General features: G+C 41.3%; 1 protein-coding gene across 8 annotated transcripts in view; it reads left to right on the top strand.

Annotated features, from left to right (window-relative positions):
* dab1a (DAB adaptor protein 1a) overlaps positions 1 to 22,566 on the top strand; it is a 195,434-nt gene that overhangs the window by 108,167 nt on the left and 64,701 nt on the right. For all 8 annotated transcript variants that reach the window (XM_066677541.1, XM_066677542.1, XM_066677540.1 and 5 more), the window contains exon 3: positions 19,526 to 19,665. In XM_066677541.1, coding sequence (XP_066533638.1) covers positions 19,526 to 19,665 — 140 coding nt within the window. The remainder of the gene's footprint in view (positions 1 to 19,525; positions 19,666 to 22,566) is intronic.

Consider the following 22,566-nt stretch of genomic DNA (forward strand, 5'->3'; position numbering starts at 1 on the left):
CAGTGTATTATAACAAACACAGGAACAGAACTCACGGAATGTCATTAGTTAAATTCTGTCAACAAACTTAATGCAGATGCAAAATCCAAAGATATATTGGTAGTTGTTGTAGGTGTAGTGAATATATTCTTAATGTTTATATTACAATATTCTATTACAGGGATAGTGCAGTTGCCTTCACTTTGATCAGCATCTTTTCACTCTGGTGAAACATTTTTGCTGCCAAACACTTGGTCATGTAAACTTTTTCTTCAGAAAGTTCCTATGCAAGGCCCTTTCAATCGCAAATGTAGCCTGTCCATGCTGCGCATCCAACAAAGTGCTGCTCGCGTCCGACCTCAATTTTCCGCTGGAACAAAAATCAGACCACCACATTGATTCTGGCCCATCAGGTAACATTTAAGTCACCATGTTGTCGATAACTGCTGGGAGCTCTTATTTTGCAAGCTGAGTGCTCAGTGAGTACGTGTTTAGGCCCGGGACAAAAAGCCCATTGACTGGCGCATAGGTCCGTGCGTAGCCAAGAAAGGTCACACTATGGATACTAGTCATACCTGTAAGCCTGAATAACCCAGCATTGATTTTTACCACACGCCACATGAATGGATCTCCAGAGAGTGCTTCAGAGGCTGGTGCCTAGCAGCTGTCAAGAAACCTACTCAGAGTGAAAAGCATTTCAAAGGCTCGTCGCCCACCAGCCGCCAAGGAATGCACAGCAGGTCTTTATTTTGTGAAAGTACTGAGGACATTCCTGGAATGCGTAAATGAGCTTGTTTCTCCCTCTCACTCTCTTTTTTTATATGCTCATTTATTCCCTTCATTTTTAGCCCTCTTTTTGAAATCTAATACCTCCATGTATCCACTCTTTCCAAAGTGGATTGAAGCGATCGTACGGTCAATGATTGACAGATGGACGTGTCATGGGAGAGGCAGGTGTCCAGAACAGGCACATCCTCAAGTTTGTTTGTTTTATCTAATATTGCACTTTGAATGGATGATGTGGTCTGTGATTTTTGGTCACAGTCTTGCTGCTTTGTTTAAAGCAGGTCTCTTTTTGTTGTAGCACTTTTTTTTTTTACAAGCACTTACATGTCATTCAAATGACAAATAAATGGTCCTCCCTTTTCAAGATCCTTGGGCATGTTTAGCAATGTTACCAGACTCTCTGAAGAGATATTTGACTTGAAATTGGTATTGTAGATGTTATAGCTTTCTGGATTTTGAAATGTCAGTGAAAGGTGGATCTGGAGACATGCTGAGTCACAATGTAAGACAGCAGGCTGTATGATCTGGCACAGAGGGGTTTTGTGTGGAGGTCCAGCTGTGCTGGGATATGTGTGTGTGGTGGGAGCATGGGGAGGGCGAGAAGGCTGGGTCAAGTCTCAAGTGATTCAGGGCCAGAGTGACACAAGGACATTCTATGCAAATATAACAACTGTTAAAAAGCTGTAAAAGTTCACCATATCATGCCAAAGCTGCAGCTTTTTAGAGCCTGCTATACTCTGAGGGACATATGCCGTATATCAAAGAACAACAAATATATGGTGTTAAAAACATCTGAAACACACTATAAAAGCCATAGCTTCATATAAACACTTTCACACTGCCCTCCCTGTGTCCATTTCCTTTCTAAAGTAGCAGACAGTAAGTAGTGAAAATAATTTGTTGTACTACAAACTGCAATTTATTATTTTTTTTTTCTTTTTGTCGTCAAAGAGCGCAAGCTTTTATTCATTGGCATCAGCTTGTTTGCTGTTTGTTGAGTCGTGAAATTTCCTTGATTTGATATTTGTTGGTTGCATCACTTCCTGGGTTGGGAAGACAGGTAGACATGAACAAACAAAGCCTTCGCTGCTTTAGGGGTCATTAATGCCAATCATGTGTTTTCACTCACACACCCCTGAGTTACTTCTTTGAAAGTTGTAATAGGGTGTACCTGCACAGTAGAGCGTGGAATAGAGACAGAGAGAGAGAGAGAGAGAGAGAGAGCGAGAGAGAGAGAGTTGAGGAGAAAGATAGAAAGAAGTAGAGAGTGCATTCAAGACAAAGTGTGTGTGTGTGTGTGTGTGTGTGTGTGTGTGTGTGTGTGTGTGTGTGTGTGTATGAGAGAGAGACTGGTTAAGTCCTTAAATGAGAACAGAGATGCCTTTGCTTGTTCTGTGATGCACTTGGTTGAGTATTCATAGAAGCTGCCCAAACCATCGATCGGCCTGCACTGGAGACATGGCCCATCTGACAGTATGCTATTAAAGAGAGCTAGCATAGCATAGCGCATAGCAGCACTGATAGAAACCCCACTATTACTGAAACAGAACTGCAGTGTCCATTGTGCCATTGTGCTCTATGAGAGTGGGAGTGCTTCTATAATGACAAAAAGGAACTTTTACTCTATGTCAGTGTGTGTATGTGTGTGTGTGTGTGTGTGTGTGTGTGTTAAACCTATGTAACAGAGTCATGCAATCAGATATCAATAATCAATAAATAATGACTAATTTAAGACTAATTTACATTTTAACAGCGTGCTAAATAATATATTAATACCAGTAATACACTGTCTTATTATGGTGCATGTATAAGCCACTAGACAAAAGTGCAATATATTTTCCACTGTGTTGGACTCCTTCTGATCCTGTTGGGTGAGTTTAAAGGCATGTTTATTAAAGCACAATGAAGCAAAGCTCTTCTAATGAGCTCAGCATGGGCTAAAATTAATCTGGGCCAGTGGGCCTGTGCCACACTGAAATGCCATTCATTCAGTTCGGTGAGGCTGTGTGTGTAAGGTTAGGTTGACTTTTTTTGTTATGTACGGTACCTGAACAGAAATTCAGTGCGGATTCGGTTGCTGTGCACATGTAGGCTGATACATAAAGATCTTTATAGCTATGGGAACACTTTAATAGTGTTGGTCCCAAGACACATAATCTATTCTTCAGTAGTACATCCCTAAATGCTGAGGATACACCCTGTCTAGACGTTTAGCTCCAGAGAAGTGTAGTGGCAGAGGGTGAATGGCAAAATGTGTAGAATGAGACTTTATTAAGTGTGTATGTGTAAAAAACTATGAATGGCTTATTAGTGCTTTGCTATCTGATGGGATGTCAGCTGTCGTCTTTGAACTGTCTGTATGACTGTCCTACCTCAACTGTCACAGTCCTTAAACAGAGTTATGTTTTTCTCTAACTTTGTTGTGTTATTTGTGTGTGTGTGTGTGTGTGTGTGTGTGTGTGTGGGTTGTTTGATATGTTTTGTTTTAAAGTTGACCACTTCAGCTTGTCTTCTGTGATTGAAGTGAATTGAAAGAATGGCATATGAAGGTGAAACCATTGAAAACTTATGTGTTTTTCAGATTTGACCCACAACTGTTTTATAAAACATAAAAATGGACTTTTACACCACTGTTGTACCTTTAAAGGGACATTTACACTGTTTGCACCTTTAGTGACTATAGTGTATCTCTACCGTACCTTTTTTTCTGACAGTGTGTGGACAGTGTCTTCAGGTTGTCCTTGCATGCCTAGATATGATGTCTTAGGTCATTAGTAAAGGCTGGGATTCCACTAGTCATAGACATTTAAAGACAGTTCATACCTGTTTACTTAGGCCAAGTATTGTGATTATTTTTGTTGGATTTATTGTGCCTCTCAGCTGTGCCCTGGGGCTATAAATCTGCATTATATTCTAAAAAGATTCAATTGCGTATTGTCTCAGCGCCTGACTTTGGATGTGTTCACAGAACGTGTATGGCACCAGTTTTATGTGATAAATTGTTTCATTTCACAGACACTGCAGACAATTGAATGAAAGACCTAGTTGTGATGAAGCCTAGAACACATCTTCCTGCTCTGTTAGTGTGTGTGTGTGTGTGTGTGTTCTCCCTCAGGTCTTGTTGGCTGTTATTAAAATGTGCTTTTCCACTAAGACCAAATCAGATCATATTCTACTCCTGGTTTACAATGGATTCCAATTACACAAGTCTCTTTCCATCCTGCCACTTAATATCAGCAATCAGCTCAGAGTCAGAATGCAGCCAAAGAAACATGGAAAGGAATGTGTTGGTAGATTTCTTGCTTTATTGAGACTGAGAGTTATTGCTCTCTTCCCTTCCAGTGTTTACCTGATGCTGTTATGTAGCAATAAAGCTGCTTTTTATTTTTCCACAGCTGAGGTTTTCATAAAGTAAATGATGAGAGCAGGGAGAGGAAGGCCAGTGGGAAAGAGCTTAGTGCTGAGTTATAGGCGCTGTGGAATAGCCACTGGAGCAGTAGCCATTTTGTTGTTTGTGCAGGCGTTATATGGCACAGGCTCGGCTATACTTTTTGAAATGTACTCGTGTAACCGTGTCCTATTGTTCAGGGCTAACCTAACATTTTATTTTAATGAGATGGACTGTAATTTGCTATCTGTGTTGTTCTGGTTGTTTTAATGGAACACATTTTATTTACAGTCCATTATGATCCTTGTAGTCTGAGATTTTATATGGAGTATATGGATAATGGTACAGTCATAATTAATCCCACCTGCTATCCACATTCTACAAGTCATAATATTAGTTATTATTAGTTTTTAGATATTATTATAATATCACACCTGTAGTTTGTTTGTTCTGGTCCGAATCAGTTAAGCTGGGAATCTTGGAATGTTTCCCAATGTTTCCCCCTTGGTTTGTCTTGTTTTCACACACTGAAAAATCCAAGCGCACCAAAACGCATCACCGCAAACCACATGAGAATGTTCTCATTGCTGATTGGTCAGACCTGACTGAGAAGGAAACCAGAATGTAAACACAGGAAGAAGGTCTTGTGTTCTGGACTAGTGTGTGTCTGATCCATTACCCCAAATAACTGCAAAACTTTAAACAGTTCTCTGTTTACCTCCCTACTTTAGCACTGATTTGTGGCGTACACCTTATAGTTGGGTCGGACTAAACTGAGAACCACCTCCTCTCAAGGGTCTTGGTGCCCAAGTGAACCACACCAAGGGTGAGATACAAACCAGAGTTCAATTTAACTGGACTAAAAAGTGCAGGTGTGAAAACACCATTAGACAAGACGTGTGCATACTTTAAAAACCTGAAAATGTCCAAGGACAGCTAAAAAGAAAGATATATAAAATGTATTTATTTAAGGGACATTTTTCTTGATTTGTAAATTTAAATTGATGAGATAGAATTCCAATTCATACAGGAACATTTCTGTTGGCCCATTCATCAGGATTTTTTGACGCAGCACCTAGTATAATAACGGTAAAACTGCAGACGGCAGGTTTTTGCAGGACAGCATTGATATGACAGAGGTCATGGCTATTATTTGAGCTGTACACTATGAGCATGAGTATGATAATGTGTGGAATCTGAAGGGTGTATTGAGTGAGCAGGTTTATCAGAGGGTGTAATAGGCTCTTTCTGCGGGAGGTTGCTGTAAGATTAGGGAGCCTCACTGGCCCATACAGAGGCAGTGACATGTTATTGAATGACTGCTTCAATTGAAAGTGACAGCATGGATGAAGGTGGGGATGGAGAGTGGAGAAGGAAAAAGGGGAGGAGGGGGGTTTGCCCTCCAGTAGCGCTAGGGCATGGTTGCCGACAGCGATGCCTCGGGGTTGCCGTAGTGATTGACAGATCACCTGTCACCTGTCATGGAGCACCTGCATGTGGTCCCCGGCCTTTCAAACAAGACATTGTGAAAAACAGGTTATTTTTTTAAATGAATTTAACAGATGTGTGAGACGCACATTAAAAGGATGCTCAGCACCTCACACTTGAGGTAATGAATAAACATCTGGAAGCTTTTGGAAATTTCCCAGTGTCATACAACTACATGTGATGCATATGGAATGTGTGAAGCTAAAGGACTTCAGAGAATTTCTCAAAATGTGTTAGATAATCCATATACGGCATTAGGAAAAACACTAAATTAGACTTAATTAATTAATTAATGACTTTTTATTGTTCATTTATTCGTTAGTTCTTTTAACAGAAAATTATTACAACGTTATAAAAAACGTACATGCAACCCTCATGATACTTTGGAAGCATTTATAAGCTTTGTTATTACAATCTTGATTATTTTTGCTGTCCAATCAAAAACATATATCTCCCAAAATAGCAACTTTACCGGCGAAGGAAAAAACTTTCATAAATGTTAATGTACAAAGATTTTATTTCTATTGGTCCATTCGTCATGACAGGTGCTGTGTTCCAATTCTGTAGTAAAATAAAAGGAGATACATATTTTTGATTGGACAGCGATGTTATGTTTTGCTAAGGAACATATTATACTCCTTTGTCACAAGTTTACACCATTCTGGGTCCTTAAAAACATGTCTATGACATGATTTGGCCAAAATATCACACGGATCAAACAACACAGCACCACTCTCCCCCTATTTAAACAGCCCTGTTCAGAACAGCCGGTTTCAGCACCTGTTCCTCTAAATAAGAATGAGCTCTGTTTACTCCAAACACCAGCGAGCCCAGAAGTGGGGGATGAAGAGCAGAAACACTTGGTTCTCTTTCTTCTGATTTTTTTGTATTCAGCATTTTTAATCAGTACTCTAATTTCTCCATACACATTGTGCTTGTTTTGCACAATTTAACTTCATCTTTGGACTCCCACACAATTGTGGTCCAGTGCTGTGATTGGAGAGACTCAGGTGAGGAGGCAGGAAAACTCTCAAGTTCCTTCTATCTGCTTAAGCACAAATTCAAAACGACCGGTGATATTCCATGTTTTCTGTCTTTGGCAGATCACATAACTGATTTAATTAATTTCACAGTTTGTGGGTTATAGGAGTTAAAGAGCCCCAAGATGAATGTGCTAATTTCTGACATTTTCATAATAAAGTACAATTCAGTATAAGATTACTGTAAATACAACTGGCACATGAACATTAACTGCTTAGAGATTAGTGGGTTATCTTGAAATGCTGGCATGTTTTTCTTTGTTTGTTTGGTTGAAGTAAAATTTAAGTAAATATTTGACTCCATAAAGTCCAAAAAAACAAAACAAAACAAAAAAAAAGAGAAACACAAACCAATGGCTAATTCCACAAACACTGGATTAAACACCTAAGTCAAAGGGAACACAAGAATAAAAAGAAGCAAGAGCTACTGAAGGTATGTGTGCACCTTAAAACGGCTGAATTCAGAGAGTGAGAGTTTTTTTTCTTCTTTTTTTCGCTTATTCTTGCATTTGCATATTTGTAAGAGGTGGACTGAGTGTTTTGTTGCATTGAATTAAATTCTAGTTCTACAGCCATAACAACAGATTCAGTCTGACACACTACATGGATAATAGCACTGGGACACCCACACCTTACACCTACAGGAGAGTTTATGAAATCCCATTCTAAACCCATAGGCATTAATCTGGATTTGGTTTCTGTTTGCAGCTGTAACAGCCTCCGCTCTTCTGGAAAGGCTATCCACCAAACTTTTGAGTGTGTGTGTGTGTGTGTATGTGGGAAGTTTTGCCCATTCATCCATTTATTCATTCATCATTTATGAGGTCAGACACTGATGTTTGAAAAGAGGGCCTGGTTTGCCATATCCATTCTCTTTCATTCTAAAGGTGCTCAGTGGGGTTGAGGTCAGGGCTCTGTGCCGACCAGTTAACTTATTCCTTTTTGGACCTTGCTTTGTGCACTGGGGCACGGTCATGTTGTAACAGGGAGGGGCCTTTCCCAAACTGTTTCTAAAAAGTTGAAAACCCACATCCCCTTACTGGAACTAAGAGGCTTAGGCCAACCCCTGACAAATAATACCCCATAGAATTATCCATCCTCCACCAAACTTTATAGTTGGTATAGTGCAGTCAGACAGGTAACGTTCTCCTGGCCCTGATCAGCGTTTGACACTTTGCAGAAGTCCATTCACACTCTTGACATGTTTTACACCACTTTATCTCACACTTGGAATTGCACTTGGAGTAAAACTTGCATGCTCAGGAATCCAGTGTCTTGAAGACCTGAGAGAAGTTTTCTTTTTAAAGCCAGAGGAGGGTTGGAGCTCTGCTGTGACCGTTAGAAAAGCTTTGACCCTAGCTTTGAAGCTTTTACACACTTAGCGTTTAGTGACACTGCTCTGTAACTTTACAGTGTCTGTCACTTTTTGGCGGATTTGCTGTGGTTCACACTTGTGGTTCATGCTTTCACTTTTCAATACCACCACTTACATTCGATTGTATAATTTCACAATTTGACTTGCATGCACTAGCATCAACCTACTAATGAATCAGACCTAATGACCATTCATAAGAGTTCTTCAGAATGACCAGTTCTATTCACAATGTTTGTAAAGGCAGATTGCAAAGGCCTCAAGGCATTGACTTATCCAAGAATGTGACTAATCAAACACTCAAATCAATCAGTGACTAAGATTCACCCAATACACTTTGTCATACAGACTCATCTCCAAAAAGAGAGCCAGCAATACATATACAAACAAACAACACAAGACTGTCAAATTATTATGTGTGTATAACCATCAAAGCTACATATGTAGCAATAAGAGATTAGTTAAAAAAAGGACCTAAATTGTTGTAAGCCATATCTTTACATCATTAGAATATAAGAACACAAACGTAGCCTGAGTTGTGTTTTGTTATCATTTGTGTTTCCCGGAACATAAAAAAAAAATCTGAATGGATTATTCATTGAAGATGCGATTCCAGAGATCATATAAAAAAAAATCTGAACTATATCATGACTTCATTAGAGCTTAAAAGATGCCCTGGCCAATCTCATAGCACTTCAAAGAATGCCCTGGCCCAATTCAGCACAAATCTGACATGACTCTGTTCCCCCCCGCTGAGCCACACACCACAAAGACACCGTTTCAGAGAATGACACACACTCTCTCACACACGACACACTCTGGATTTCACAAGGCTTCAGCTTCATTCTGTTTGAAATGCACACTGTGGATGTGTTGTTGTGTCCTGAGAGAGACAGAGAGACAGGCACAGTTAGGCTGAGCCCAGCTCATTTAGTGTAATATCCGAATACATGGCACACTCGCCCTCCTCCAAACAGGCCCTCAAACAGCATGAGATTACAGCAAGCAGCACAAAACAGAATATAAAAAGAATACACGCCTTTACTCTGTTTAGCCCTTCTCTCTCTCTCTCTCTCTCTCTCTCTCTCTCTCTCTCATACGCCGCCTCTCTGTCTCTGTCAAAGGATTTCCATCTTTCTTTGTGTTGTGATCTCTCCATCTTTATCTTTCTCTGTTTCTCTCTTTTTCTCATTTAGTCTCTGTCTCTCTCCCTCTGAGTTATTCCAAATCTGACTGATGTATAGAGTTACAGGTTATTAATCAGGTGAGGTATTAATCAGAGTTTGGTGTGTGTGTGTGTGTGTGTTATTAATCATTCCTCCACATGAGAGACTGGAATCCAATATATCTCACTGCTTAGCAATCATTATAAATCCTTGGGTTTGGAAGGCTATGTGTATGCATGTGTGTGTGTGTGTGTGTGTGTGTGTGTGTGTGTGTGTGTGTGTGTGTGTCTGTACAGATACATGTACACAATTCAGGTCCCTTCCTCCCCCTTAAACAACCCTTACTTTTCAGTTATTTAGCAGAGTATTACAGCTAAATATGCACACGTGGCTGTTCAGATGGAGATGCAGATGCATGAGGGCGAGAGACATGCTTGGAGCCATATAGATAAACAGAGAGAGAGAATGTGGAATCGCTCCTCTCCCTACAGTAGACCTCTCTGTCAGCTCATTTATTCAGCACATCTATCAGGGAGAATGGCTTTAAAACAGTCTGGCAACCTTCATTTCACTCATCATCAACAGACGCCATGCAGCACTTCATTCCGCAACAGACACAGTGGAGAGTACACAGCGAGTCTCAGTGTGTTAACCAGTCGCAACCAGGGAGACAGAGAGGGGAGGCCAGGCACTGGGGAGAGTCATAAATGTCATGGAGAGACTCTGCAGTATTAAATAACCCAAACCTGTGTCCAGACACAGGCAGAGGTTTCCATCCACTGGCGACATTTCAAGGTCCCTCACACACACACACACACAGTCCTGGTTTGGCACATAGGGCAGATTCCCACTGAGTGTTTGATATCATTTCCTGGTGTGGGATCACGCACAGATTCACACACACTTCATCAAACGGCTGCAACGTTTCAGGCTGAATTAATTTGGAGGGGAGGAGAGAAAGAGAGAGAGGCAGAGAGAGAGATGGATTTGTTCATCCCTCCGTAATTAAATCTCTCCTGTCACTGCCGTAATCCTGCAGCACACTTCAACATAAACACAGAGGGTGGACGCATATGAAGAAATACCCCTCTCGTGAATAGGGTCAATCTTTGGTGATAACGGAGAAATAAAAGCCAGCTTTCTGTCATCAGATAACAGCTGACCACGCTGCAGCGGCACATGTTAACAAACTGTGTGTGACCTTTAAAAGCCACTGTAATGGAAGTGAAATGGCTGCCTTTACAAAATATACAGCTTGTATCTAATGCAGTAACAGTAGTCTGTCAATATGTCTCTTTGGGGCTCGTTCTCTCTCTCTCTCTCGACCAGGCTCCTGTCTGACTGAACGTGGCGTGGCCTGTAAACCCAAAAGCAAACGTCACAGTAAGCGTCAGAGTAACATTTCAGAAATACATTTGAAACTGTAAAATCTGAAGTCTTTCTAATAAACAGTAAATATGAATAAAGGACCAGTGAAAAGACACAATGTGTAGATTTACAAGACATCTCGTTCATTTCTTAATGTCTGTAACACTCCAACTCTAACAGTGAGCCCAGAAACAAATAAAAAATATTTTAATAATAATATAATAATAATATTTTATTTGTGTTGCGCTCTCTCCAACCACCTGATTAAAAAAACATTATGGAAAAAAAGGAGGAACATAATATACATTGAAATAATGAAATAAACATAAACAGAAAAAAATATTTTAATAAATGGAAATAATAATAATAATAATAATGGTCACAAAGCTCCGGGTGACTGTCTGTGAGGAGTTTGGTGTGTTTTCCCAGTGTCCGCGTGGGTTTCCTCCAGGTGACTGTCTGTGAGGAGTTGGTGTGTTCTCCCAGTGTCCGCCCTGGGTTTCCTCCAGGTGCTCCGGTTTCCTCCCACGGTCCAAAAACACACGTTGGTAGATGGACTGGTGACTCAAAAGTGTCCGCAGGTGTGAGTGAGTTAGTGAATGTGTGAGTGTGTGTGTCGCTCTGTGAAGGACTGGCGCCCCCTCCAGGGTGTGTTCCCGCCTTGCACCCAATGACTCCAGGTAGACTCTGGACCCACTGCGGCCCTGAACTGGATAAGCGGTTACAGATAATGAATGAATGAATGAATAATGGAACAGAATGGGATAGAATACAATAAAAAATGGACATAAAAACCAAAACAAGGAAATGTGTATAAACTAAGAGGCACGCAAAGACGTAATACATGTCTATAAAACAAATAGATAGGATGCTTTACTCAGGTTTCTCTGTGGTGTCACCAGCTCACTCTCATGCTGCAAATCTTGACTGAGAGGTCTGTCAGTTAATGGGGTATTGTAGCACCACTATCTTATACACTCTGACAAAACAATGGCTCAGAATTTGCAGAAAGCACATCTTGTTTTCCTGCCCTCATGTGGCCCCTATAATGCTACCATCAATAGGTAATGGCTAGAAGGCATACTGCATATTGCAGAACATAGCTTAAGCCTAAAAGGACTGTACAATATGTTCATGGCAGATAGGGATCAGGCTAAAACACAAAAGATTGATCCTTTAAATGAAACACGTCAGCCGCTTAGATGCGCAGCAAAGCAGTGTAGTTAAAACAGAATTAAATACAGAGAGGTTTAAAGAGAGAGAGAGTGAGTGGGAGAGAAAACCAGGCTTAATTCAATAAAGGAGCGGCCTGTGTGCTTGTAAGAAAATGAAAAGTCTTGTTGGGAGTCATTAGGCTGCCTGTGTGTTCCGCTGTCATTGAAGCACTGCCATCAGGGATGCCAGCCTGTGAGTAATGAAATGGTGTGTGTGTGTGTGTGCCCTGACTGAGGTTCTATTCTTTTATTTTCATGCTGCCTCATTGTATCTCTGTTTTATTGGTTTTCACGCAGCGTCTCCAATTGCAGCCCACAAAGCTTTTAGAAAATACTGTTATGTTTTTTTTCTCTTAAGAAAGTGAAAAGAAAAAAACAGTGGGGCTTTGTGTGTGAGGATAGTAGAGTGAGATAGATGAATTTGACCCACACACACTCTCTCTCTCTCTCACACACACACACACACCAAAAACCACCTTCAAATGTTTAACATGGATCGATGGCCTTTGTGAACTTCATTGTCTCTTTACATTTCCATTTGATGTTTTTCCAAAAGGACTTCTGTGAGAATAAAGGCCAGTTGTGTTTGTATAGTCACATATTATGGGACTGGGCATTTTCCCAAATGTTTTGATGCAGAAATAATCAGTGAATCTGTTAAGAATGTACACATTTCTAGTTGTCCTTTAAATCACGCTGTAGTCCTTACTTCTGTGAAATATTCTATGAGTGAACATAAGTACTGTTGTAGACTTCATTTACCAGTGAAATTATAACTGAAATGGCCTGAAATTCTAGAAGTTGCTACTTAAGCTTTAGTCCTTCTCCTCTCCTCTCCTCTCTTCTTTTCTTTTCTCTTCTCCTCTCCTCTCATCTCCTCTCTTCTCCTCTCTTCTTTTCTCTTCTCCTCTCCTCTCTTCTCCTCTCTTCTCCTCTCTTCTTTTCTCTTCTCCTCTCCTCTCATTTCCTCTCCTCTCCTCTCCTCTCTTCACCTCTCCTCTCCTCTCCTCTCCTCGCCTCACCTCTCCTCTCTTCTCCTCTCCTCTCTTCTCCTCTCTTCTCCTCTCCTCTCCTCTCTTCTCCTCTCCTCTCCTCTCTTCTCCTCTCTTCTTTTCTCTTCTCCTCTCCTCTCATTTCCTCTCCTCTCCTCTCTTCACCTCTCCTCTCCTTTCCTCTCCTCTCCTCTCCTCTCCTCACCTCTCCTCTCTTCTCCTCTCCTCTCCTCTCTTCCATGACCCAAAACAGCTTTTGTGGCACCATCTTCCTGGCGATCCAAATACTACAGGAGAGGAGATAAAGTAAGTCAGCTGTGTCCAGAAACCTTTAAAGTTACTCCTTTTTCCAAATGATCCTCCTCCCCTCCTCTGTGACCCAGAAAAAAGCTTCTCTGACACCATTTTTCAGATGTTCAATTACTATAGGAGACTGGAGTCACAGCTTCAAATGTCAGAAATCCAGCTACACTCTACACTGTGTGTTTTATTTTCATTCTACAATCTCAGTACTTATGAAGTACATATGAAGGTTGGGACATTTAGTGGAATGAAAAAGAGAAATCTGTGATTGGTTTATTCGCTTGAAAATGTATTTAATGAGAAAATGTTTAAAGAATAGATCTCTGGTATTTTCATTCGCCGTTGTATTTCGTAATTATGAGCAAATGTAGGATTTATTCCCCCCCAAAATATATATATATATATATATATACATATATATGAGACAGGGAAAATGAGCTTAATTACAGAATATTACAGGTTACAGAATAGAAACAGGTTAAAGTTGCCATTTTCAAACATTCCACTGTAAGCAGGTGAAGAGTGGTTTCTGTGCTGCAGCACTAGAGGGCACTGGAGTGCACATTGCCGTAATGGAAAAGCTCAGGGCACTTGTTGGCACTGTGCAGTTATTTCAATGGTTGTTAGCCTTCTGCTCCATACGTATCAGAGAGCCCTTATAGCGGAGAGTGGAGAGAGACTGAAATCTATACTGCTCTAACACTTAAACTGAACACTCTTCAGCCTGAGAGCGCTGCTGAGCTGAACGGTGGACCAGGCCTGCTGCATCCTGATAGGTCCCAAAATATACAGAGGCATTAAGCTGCAGATATGTAGCTGGTATAATGTCAATAGAAAAGCACTTCCAATAGAACGGAATGCCAAAGGTTAGAGGGTCATAGTCTCCCAGCACTGGACAGTGGAGCAGTAGAATGTTTGTAGTTACAGTATATATATAGTTAACCCTGTCAAACATATGCCTTCGTTATATTGTCATGGTAAAGCAGCACATTGTATTATAAACATTATCCACAAGCAGCTGAAGTGGATTTCTTGCTGTTAAAAAATGCAATTCCTCTATCTATCTTCTATCTATCTTCTGTGCATAGGTGCACTCCTCCTTCTTTAGATTTCATTCTCAGTATTCATACCTACATCTGCAGAACTCCGCAGGCATCAGCAGAAGTCTTAACTGCATAAATAAAAGTCTGTGCATTTGTGTTTCTGTCTACCCATCTAGCTCTCTCTCTCTCTCTCTCTCTCTCTCTCTCTCTCTCTCTCTCTCTATAAATGGGGACATTTAGCTTCTATAGCAGAGTAACGCCAGGAGCAACCAAACACTGCTGTGTAAATGACAACAACCACAACTAAATGACAGTCTCACACTCTACATGATCATGATCTTCTCAGTTAAAACAGGCATGGGGCTAATTCACAAAGCAGGATTGGTTATATCATCTAGAAAATGTAAGCTTCGTGACAAATATGGGTAATAGGAAAAGAGCTGAGGTACGTTTTCATTGGACAGTCCTTAAGTTAACTAGCTATATCACTTTACATCGCTGTCACAATGTTGGTCAGAATAATCGCTATTGATATTTTCCCCATTATCAAATTATTTCACAGTGGACAGAGACAGGCACTTGGGTGTAACCAGAAATATCAACTTAGAAATTAATAACTTATTTCCCTTCATATAATTTAATGCTGTCAGTTCTGTCTGATGTATCAGTGTTTTTGATTAAATACACAGTAGGAGACTGAAGAGGTTTTGTTTAGTGTCAGTATTGATATGTGTTCTGTAAGTATAGTATCATCCTGACGCTCAGGGTGTTTATGGTTTAAAATCAAAGCAACACTGTGATTCTTATTGAAATCTTTCATTCCACCTTAAATAGTGCCACAGTCACCTTCTGCCACCCGACCACTGGACCTGTTCTCCATAGAAACAGTCTCAAACTGATGTGAATTACAGCTGTTTAATAAAGTATTTCTAATTTTAAAGTCTGTAATGAACATGATTAACCTGAACTGAGACATACATTTATTTACTGCAGTCAGAATAAACACTTCTTTTGCAGTGGATGTTCAAAATTCCTTAATACAATTGTATAAAGGTTTTTTTTATAATTTTAGAAAAAAAATGAGTGAAGGCTCAGGTTTTGAAATTCGCTGTTATTTGTAATATATTCTAGATTAGAGCATTATATAATTACTCATTCATTATCTGTAACCGCTTATCCAATTCAGGGTCGTGGTGGGTCCAGAGCCTACCTGGAATCATTGGGCACAAGGCGGGGAATACACCCTGGAGGGGGTGCCAGTTCTTCACAGGGCAACACACACACACTTTGGAGTCACCAATCAACCTACCAACGTGTGTTTTTGCACCCGGAGGAAACCCACGCGGACACGGGGAGAACACACCAACTCCTCACAGTCAGTCACCCGGAGCGGGAATCGAACCCACAACCTCCAGGTCCCTGGAGCTGTGTGACTGCGACACTACCTGCTGCGCCACCGTGCCACCCACCATTATATAATTAGTTTATTATTATTTCAATGCAAAATTTGCCCCATATAAGGAAATAATATTTGATTTGCTAAAATTAGGTGGAGGGGGTTCCCCTAGTGTAATCTGCCTAATCCCCTCTACAAACACCCCAACCCAATAAAAAAAATAAACTACATCCTTGTTAGAAAAAGCTACATGTTTGTAGTTGCCCACATAAATAATCTAATTGCCACCCAAAGATGAAATAAAGGTGTTAGGAGCTGATGATTGTTCATTTGGAAAGTCATATAAAATCCATGGAAAAGTATCCCCAACTAAATGGGATGCTCTGGAGTTGCGTCCCGTGCTAAACATAGGTGTATGACAGGGGCTAGCAGAGGCAGTCCCTGGTTCCTTCACTGGCAACTGGGGCATGGCCTTGTAGTTAAGTCTATGCCAAAAATGTGAATTTTTTTTCTGTGTTTCTCTAAGCAGCAGCACAGGGCTTGTTCGTTTATGTGTGTCACATTTATATGAGGGACATTTCTCACTCTCGATTAGAGCAGATATATTATATACTGATGAACCACCATGGAGCAACCACAGTAGATAAGACTGAGGAGCGTGTTAGAGCAAGGTCAACACCATAGCGCTACTGATATGACAACAGTGCTACAGCCAAGAGCCAGAGAGCAGGGTGGGCGGAGATAAAGGGGCGCTGCAAAGAAAGACAGGGATAGAGAAGAAAGGATAATATAATTCTGTAATGGGAAGGGTTGAAGAATGTGTTGTTGTGTGAGAGAGAGAGACAGACAGGAACACAGAGAGAGAGGGTAATATATGTCTGCAATGGGAAGATGTAAAAATAAAAAGTAGTGGTGTAAGTAGTTGACAAAGTCATCCATAACTATGTAACTAGGTTGTTGAACTTTAACATAAACAGATACTCTTTAACTAATAGATTACTTTGTGGCCAGATTTCATTCCATTCAACTTTTGGCCCCACACTAAAATAACAAATATTTTGTCCGTTCCTGACAGTTTATAATCAGGTAAGGCTTGTTATTTTCTGTTCATACGAAACTACAAAACTGAAGCAGTGTATTGAAATGACGTTCAGCCACCCATTGTGTGTGGATAAACTCCTCAGAAAGTCAGTGAACAGTGTTTAAGGTGTAGCGATGTACGTACCAAGCAAAGTGTGTCCCAATTCTATGTATTCTCTCTTTTGACCTGTTGAACACTCACACTCCTTCTGTTCACCTACAAGAGTTCTCAAACGTCTTCAAAGTGCACACTGCCAGGAAGGGTTCAGGGCAAGAATTGGGACAGGGAAAGACTGCATCCAGCAAAATCCCAGTCATTTTGTTAGTTTAGAAATCCCGGCCAGATGCATTATTTAGGTCCTAAAAAGAGGACATGTCGAGTGAAAAGAGGACATCTGGTCACCCTATTTAAATGGACTATAATGAATGTCCTTCACTGTTTCTACTTTGTCTCTGAGCTACACCCACCCTCTGTCCTCTGACCTCTTTGTTATATGCCACCAGTTATCCAGGAAAAAGTGTCTGTATGTGCTATGTCCCCAGGGCCAGTGTCAGTGTTTGTTAGATCTTTGTATGAGTGTGTGTGTGTGTGTGTGTAGGCTCAGGACTAATTGGCTCTGTTTGTCTCTGCTCAGCTGGGCACTAGCGACTTAATTGGTCTCCAGTCTCTAAGAGCTCATCGATTGGTCAGCCCAGTTTGCCTATTAAAGTATGTGTGAGCAAGGTGTGGGAGGGACCAGGGGATGTTTTCTAAGCTGTGATTGGCTGCTGGAGGTGTGCTTTGATATGGGAAATGAACTTCATCTCTTCATATGAACCCAAACCAGGGCACTGCAGGGTTTCTGCTCTCTTTCATTTCATCTCTTTCTGTTTGCTGCTGCTCCAGCCTGTTTGCCTTGCTATCGACTGCTGTCATTTCTTTCTGTCACTCCTCTGTCTGGACCGCTCTCTATCTCTCTCTCATCAACTCAACTCCGCTTTATCGAACTGTTGCCGATACAGTTTATTTGGCTCTCATATATGAGTCTAATAAAGGCTGTTTTACACCACACATCGGTGTATTTTCAGTGGAGTATTCACATATAGATACACACACAGTAATCCTTGGCTTGTTTAGGCTGGAGATGCAAAAAGTGGATGACAGTAAATGTGAGAAACACTGGAAACTCACAATCAAACTGTGATGAGCAGTGGTTACCGGATTCTGACATGTCTTCATGCAGGGAACTATAATTGAGGAGCCATTCTCAATCTGGAAGATTTCTGTCACATAGAGCTTGTCTTAAGACATGTGTTTACCCAATACTCTCGGTACAGGCACAAACTCCAGGTTCTGTGTCCTTCCTCACTATGTGAATCTAGCAGCATCTGGATGCAGAGTCACATAATGGAGGAGTGTCCATGTCCAGAGAATGGAAATAGCCAGCGACGAAGTGGCACCACCCTAAATTCTGATTGTGATTGCTTTACAGCATTGCTTTCATTGTGTTTAATAATATACCTAACAATACCACTATATGCCAGTTTATACTACTTGTTTTTGTTCAAGCAAAAAGGGCATTTATTTTCACAGGAAATACAAACTGTACTCTGGTTGTGACTGTGATCTTTGCATTTTAAAATACTGACACAGGGCAAGATCAACTTGGATTTTACATTTTATGATGCTGTGAAGTATCATGGTGAGTTTGAGAAAGTGTGGAATTATGGGGGTGCTCTTTGGAGCAACTCTAATGGCACTTTAACCTTTGCTGAGCTTTTAAAATGAGCACAGTGCTGTCTGTTTAGGTTAATGTGTTTTTTAAAGGGGCAGCACGGTGGTGCAGCAGGTAGTGTCACACAGCTCCAGGGGCCTGGAGGTTGTGGGTTCGATTCCCGCTCCGGGTGACTGTCTGTGAGGAGTTGGTGTGTTCTCCCTGTGTCCGCGTGGGTCTCCTCCGGGTGCTCCGGTTTCCTCCCACAGTCCAAAAACACACGTTGGTAGGTGGATTGGTGACTCAAAAGTGTCCATAGGTGTGAGTGAATGTGAATGTGTGTCTGTGTTGCCCTGTGGCGCCCCCTCCAGGGTGTATTCCCGCCTTGCGCCCAATGATTCCATGTAGGCTCTGGACCCACCGCAACCCTGAATTGGATAAGCAGTTACAGATAATGAATGAATGAAAAAATGTTTGTTTAAAAGGTGAACTAAATGAGTGAATCTCTAGAAACAGAGATTCTAGAGGGAAAACAAACTTCAAATTCCTATTCTTCAGTTTGCTCTGGGGTCCTGCATAGGGTTCAGTACAGTCAGCTCCTTATCCTCGCTGATCCAACCACTATGCATACAAAAGAATACAATGCATATAAAATCTCTCTCTCTCTCTCTCTCTCTCTCAAATTGTTCATTTATTTGCCAGACTCTCTCTCTCTCTCCCTTTCCCTTTCCCCAGAACCCCATAATATATATCTTAATACGCACACACACAACTCTGTTTGACCTTGCCTCTAAGCATGTGGATGTCACTGAGGGTTCATCCTCTCTCCCAGACGTGCACTGATAAACCCACTCTGATGTAGTGGAGCATATGCACATATCTTTAGAACACTGTAGTTCTGTTGAATGCTCTTTTCCTTTACTGCAGTTTGCTGGAGACGATGTAAGCAGTCAGTGAACCCGCTCTGCTTTATATACAGCAGAGGAGTTTTTTTTTTCCTCCATTTATTCATGTACTGCTGCAGGAGGGGTTTGTAGGTTTGTGTGTGGTATGTGAAGCGCGATCACTGCTTACAGTACAATGTTTGGGAAAGAAGAATGTATCTATATGTGTGTATTTGTGGGTGCAGCGTCGATGTAATGTGAGCTTTGGTTGCTAGATGGTTACTCTCTTTCTCTCTCTCTCTCTGTGTTTCTCTCTCTCTCTCACCCCTCAGGGCAGGACCGCAGTGAGGCTGCTCTGATAAAGCGCTTTAAGGGCGATGGTGTGCGCTACAAGGCCAAGCTCATCGGCATTGATGAGGTCACCGCCGCGAGAGGGGACAAGCTCTGTCAAGACTCGATGATGAAGCTAAAGGTAGGAGAGAGAGAGAGAGAGAGAGAGAGAGAGTGTGTGTGTGTGTGTGTGTTGTGTGTGTTGTGTGTGCATTCACATAACTACAGTCAAGACCTTAATGATCTCTCATAGCCTAAATCCATCAGCTTATTTAATGTGCCCTGTAAATATCAGGAGTCACCACTGCACAGCCAAGTGTGTGTGTGTGTGTGTGTGTGTGTGTGTGTGTGTGAATCTGTCACCCTATAATAAAGGGACTAGTATGTTGTATTTCTATTGTGAAGTAAAAGTCAATCACATTTTACTTTTCTGAAGCATTTGTGTCTTTCTGAAGGCACAATGTGTGTGTGTGTGTGTGTGTGTGTGTGTGTTTATGGTGGGAGGTTTCTCTGGCTGATTTACATGTTGGTTTAATTGGAATGGAGGCCAGGCTGCCATTGATCAGGCCTGTTTACTCCCTCGCTCATTTCGACAGCTAATCTATACTCATATTCCCACAATCCTTCACTCCTTAGTAAACTAACAGCCCTGCATTATTATTCCTAATCTCTCTTTCTCTCTCTTTATCTCACACTCTCACTCCTACTCACCGGGGCTTCCAGGTGGGTGACATGGTATGATACGTGATGTTTATCAAAATGTTTAATTATCAATATTTAGAGCAAATCAATAGTGTTTAAAAAAAAGGCATAAATTACTAGTTCAATCTCCCTCAAGTGCTGGAGAACAATTGCCCTTGATGTCTCTGGATGAGAAGGATAGCACTTTCTCTCCTCCATATCTCTCAGAACAATGCATAGACAATACCTCAATGTCCATTCTCTCAGCTCCACCAACCATAGAGGAGCAGTTGTGAAATTACAAACTGTAGTCCTTTTGTTGCTTTGCTTACTTTGTTAGCCCCCTCCAACCCGGTTCTTAAATGGTCAGGACCCACAAAGGAGATTTGCTGGAGTTTTTCCACTGTCCACTCTGTTATGGTGATTTTCCACTATATAGACCCTACTCAACTTGACTCGGCTCTGAAATTTCATGCCTGCTCCTGGAACTGTGTACTTGCTCGCACCTGGTGTGAAGTGAACCGAGTAGGTATTAACCATGATGTGTAAACCTCACCGTGTGCTGATTGGCCAGAGAGACTGTCTACACAGTGAAATGCAGACTTCCAGCAAAAAAACAAGCCTCTTGTAAAATCTCCAAGCTACAGCAGTGAGCAGCAGCACAGGCCTTGTTCATTTATTTGTGTCACATTGTTATGAGGGACATTTCTCACTCTCGATTAGAGCAGATCTAACCTCTTATATACTGACGAACCACCATGGAGCAACCACAGCAGATAAGACTGAGGAGCATGTTAGAGCAAGGTCAACACCATAGCGCTACTGATATGACAACAGTGCTACAGCCAAGAGCCAGAGAGCAGGGTTTCTTTTATCAGATTTATAACAGCTTGTAACATTATGCCATGGTCTTTTGAAGAGGTTCAACTGCTCCATAGACTGGTGGCCGATGAAAAAGTCAAGCAAGAGACAAACGTACAAGAAGAAAACTAATCTTTCCCAATTGGGGTTTGGAGCTGTGTTCAATCCAAAAAAACGAAGCCGATAAACGAATACACAACAAATAAATAGCGGCTAACGTTATCGCCACCATTATTGTAGAAGCCCTCAATTCCTCTTACAGATGGGGTTTTGAGACATCACCAAATGCATTTCATTGGGGCGGAGCTGTGGTAATGGAAAAGCGACTAGTGGAAAGTCTCGTCAAGCTATGCCGAGCTGATGCCGGTCCTGATCATTGAAGTACAGTATAAAATGTGTCAAACAAAGTATGCAGAGCAACATATGGACTAGAGTCTGTCATTGCAACACTACAAAGTGCTCCTGTATCATCAGAGAGTGTAGAAAACAAGAGGTGGTGATAATGTTGTGGCTGTTCAGTGATAGGGGTATGTTCTACACTAACAGCTACACTATGTTAAACTATTCTGTTTGGATCAGAGCCCCCACAAGGCCACATTTCTGAAGCAGTAAACTGTGACAGAGCTCCCTCTAATCTAAGGATGTGATCAGGCGCTGTTTGTACACTTCAAGGCTGTGCAGAGGTTTTTCATTTGGTAACTCAGCTGCACATTTTATTCCACACCCTGGAACGGCCGCTGTTTTTCAAGCACTGTTTTCCAAATAAATGCTCCTGCATCACAAATAATGAACACATATAGCCTCCTCTAAAGCAGGCGCACTTATATCCCCCACAGACCTCCACCAATCAGCAGCGGATCGATCCCAGGTCCGCATTATTGAACAACAGAGTGGAGTAGCCCCCAGGGTGGTTAAAAGAAACAACATCTTGTAGATCAGCCTCTAGCTTGCAAACACATACACAGACTTTCACACATGCGTGCTAGGCATGTAAAGATTTAGAAAGATCGAGTTTTGTCATAGTTCAATTCGATATATGACTTTCTCTTTTGTTTTTAATTCGCTTGCATCTCACAGAATAACTTTCACGCAAAAAATATTGATTAAATTACCGTTGCCATAATGGGGGAGAAAAATCTAATTTGTTCATACTGATGACTTTATAGGCAAAGGAAAAAGTGTCCGTAACTTATGATTTTGTGAAAGTTGTGTTACTTCCTAAGGTTTTAACAAACGTAAAATAGTTTTCAAATTAGCTTTCCAAAAGTTTTAGCAACTGGTACACACATTTGTGCACAAACAGTTTGTACATGTTACATAGTAAAGCATTGCCAGAGGAATGGGATGCTCTAGAGCCTAAGATCACCATGCCCAGTGTCAGCTAAATGGGTTACATTATAATGAAATAGGAAGGAATTAATTCATTGTCTCTAACCGCTTATCTAGTTCAGTTTTACGGTGAGTCCGGAGCCTACCCGGAATCACTGGGCGCAAGACAGGA

Source organism: Hoplias malabaricus, chromosome 7, assembly GCF_029633855.1.
Source record: "Hoplias malabaricus isolate fHopMal1 chromosome 7, fHopMal1.hap1, whole genome shotgun sequence".
NCBI classification, from domain to species: Eukaryota; Metazoa; Chordata; class Actinopteri; order Characiformes; family Erythrinidae; genus Hoplias; species Hoplias malabaricus.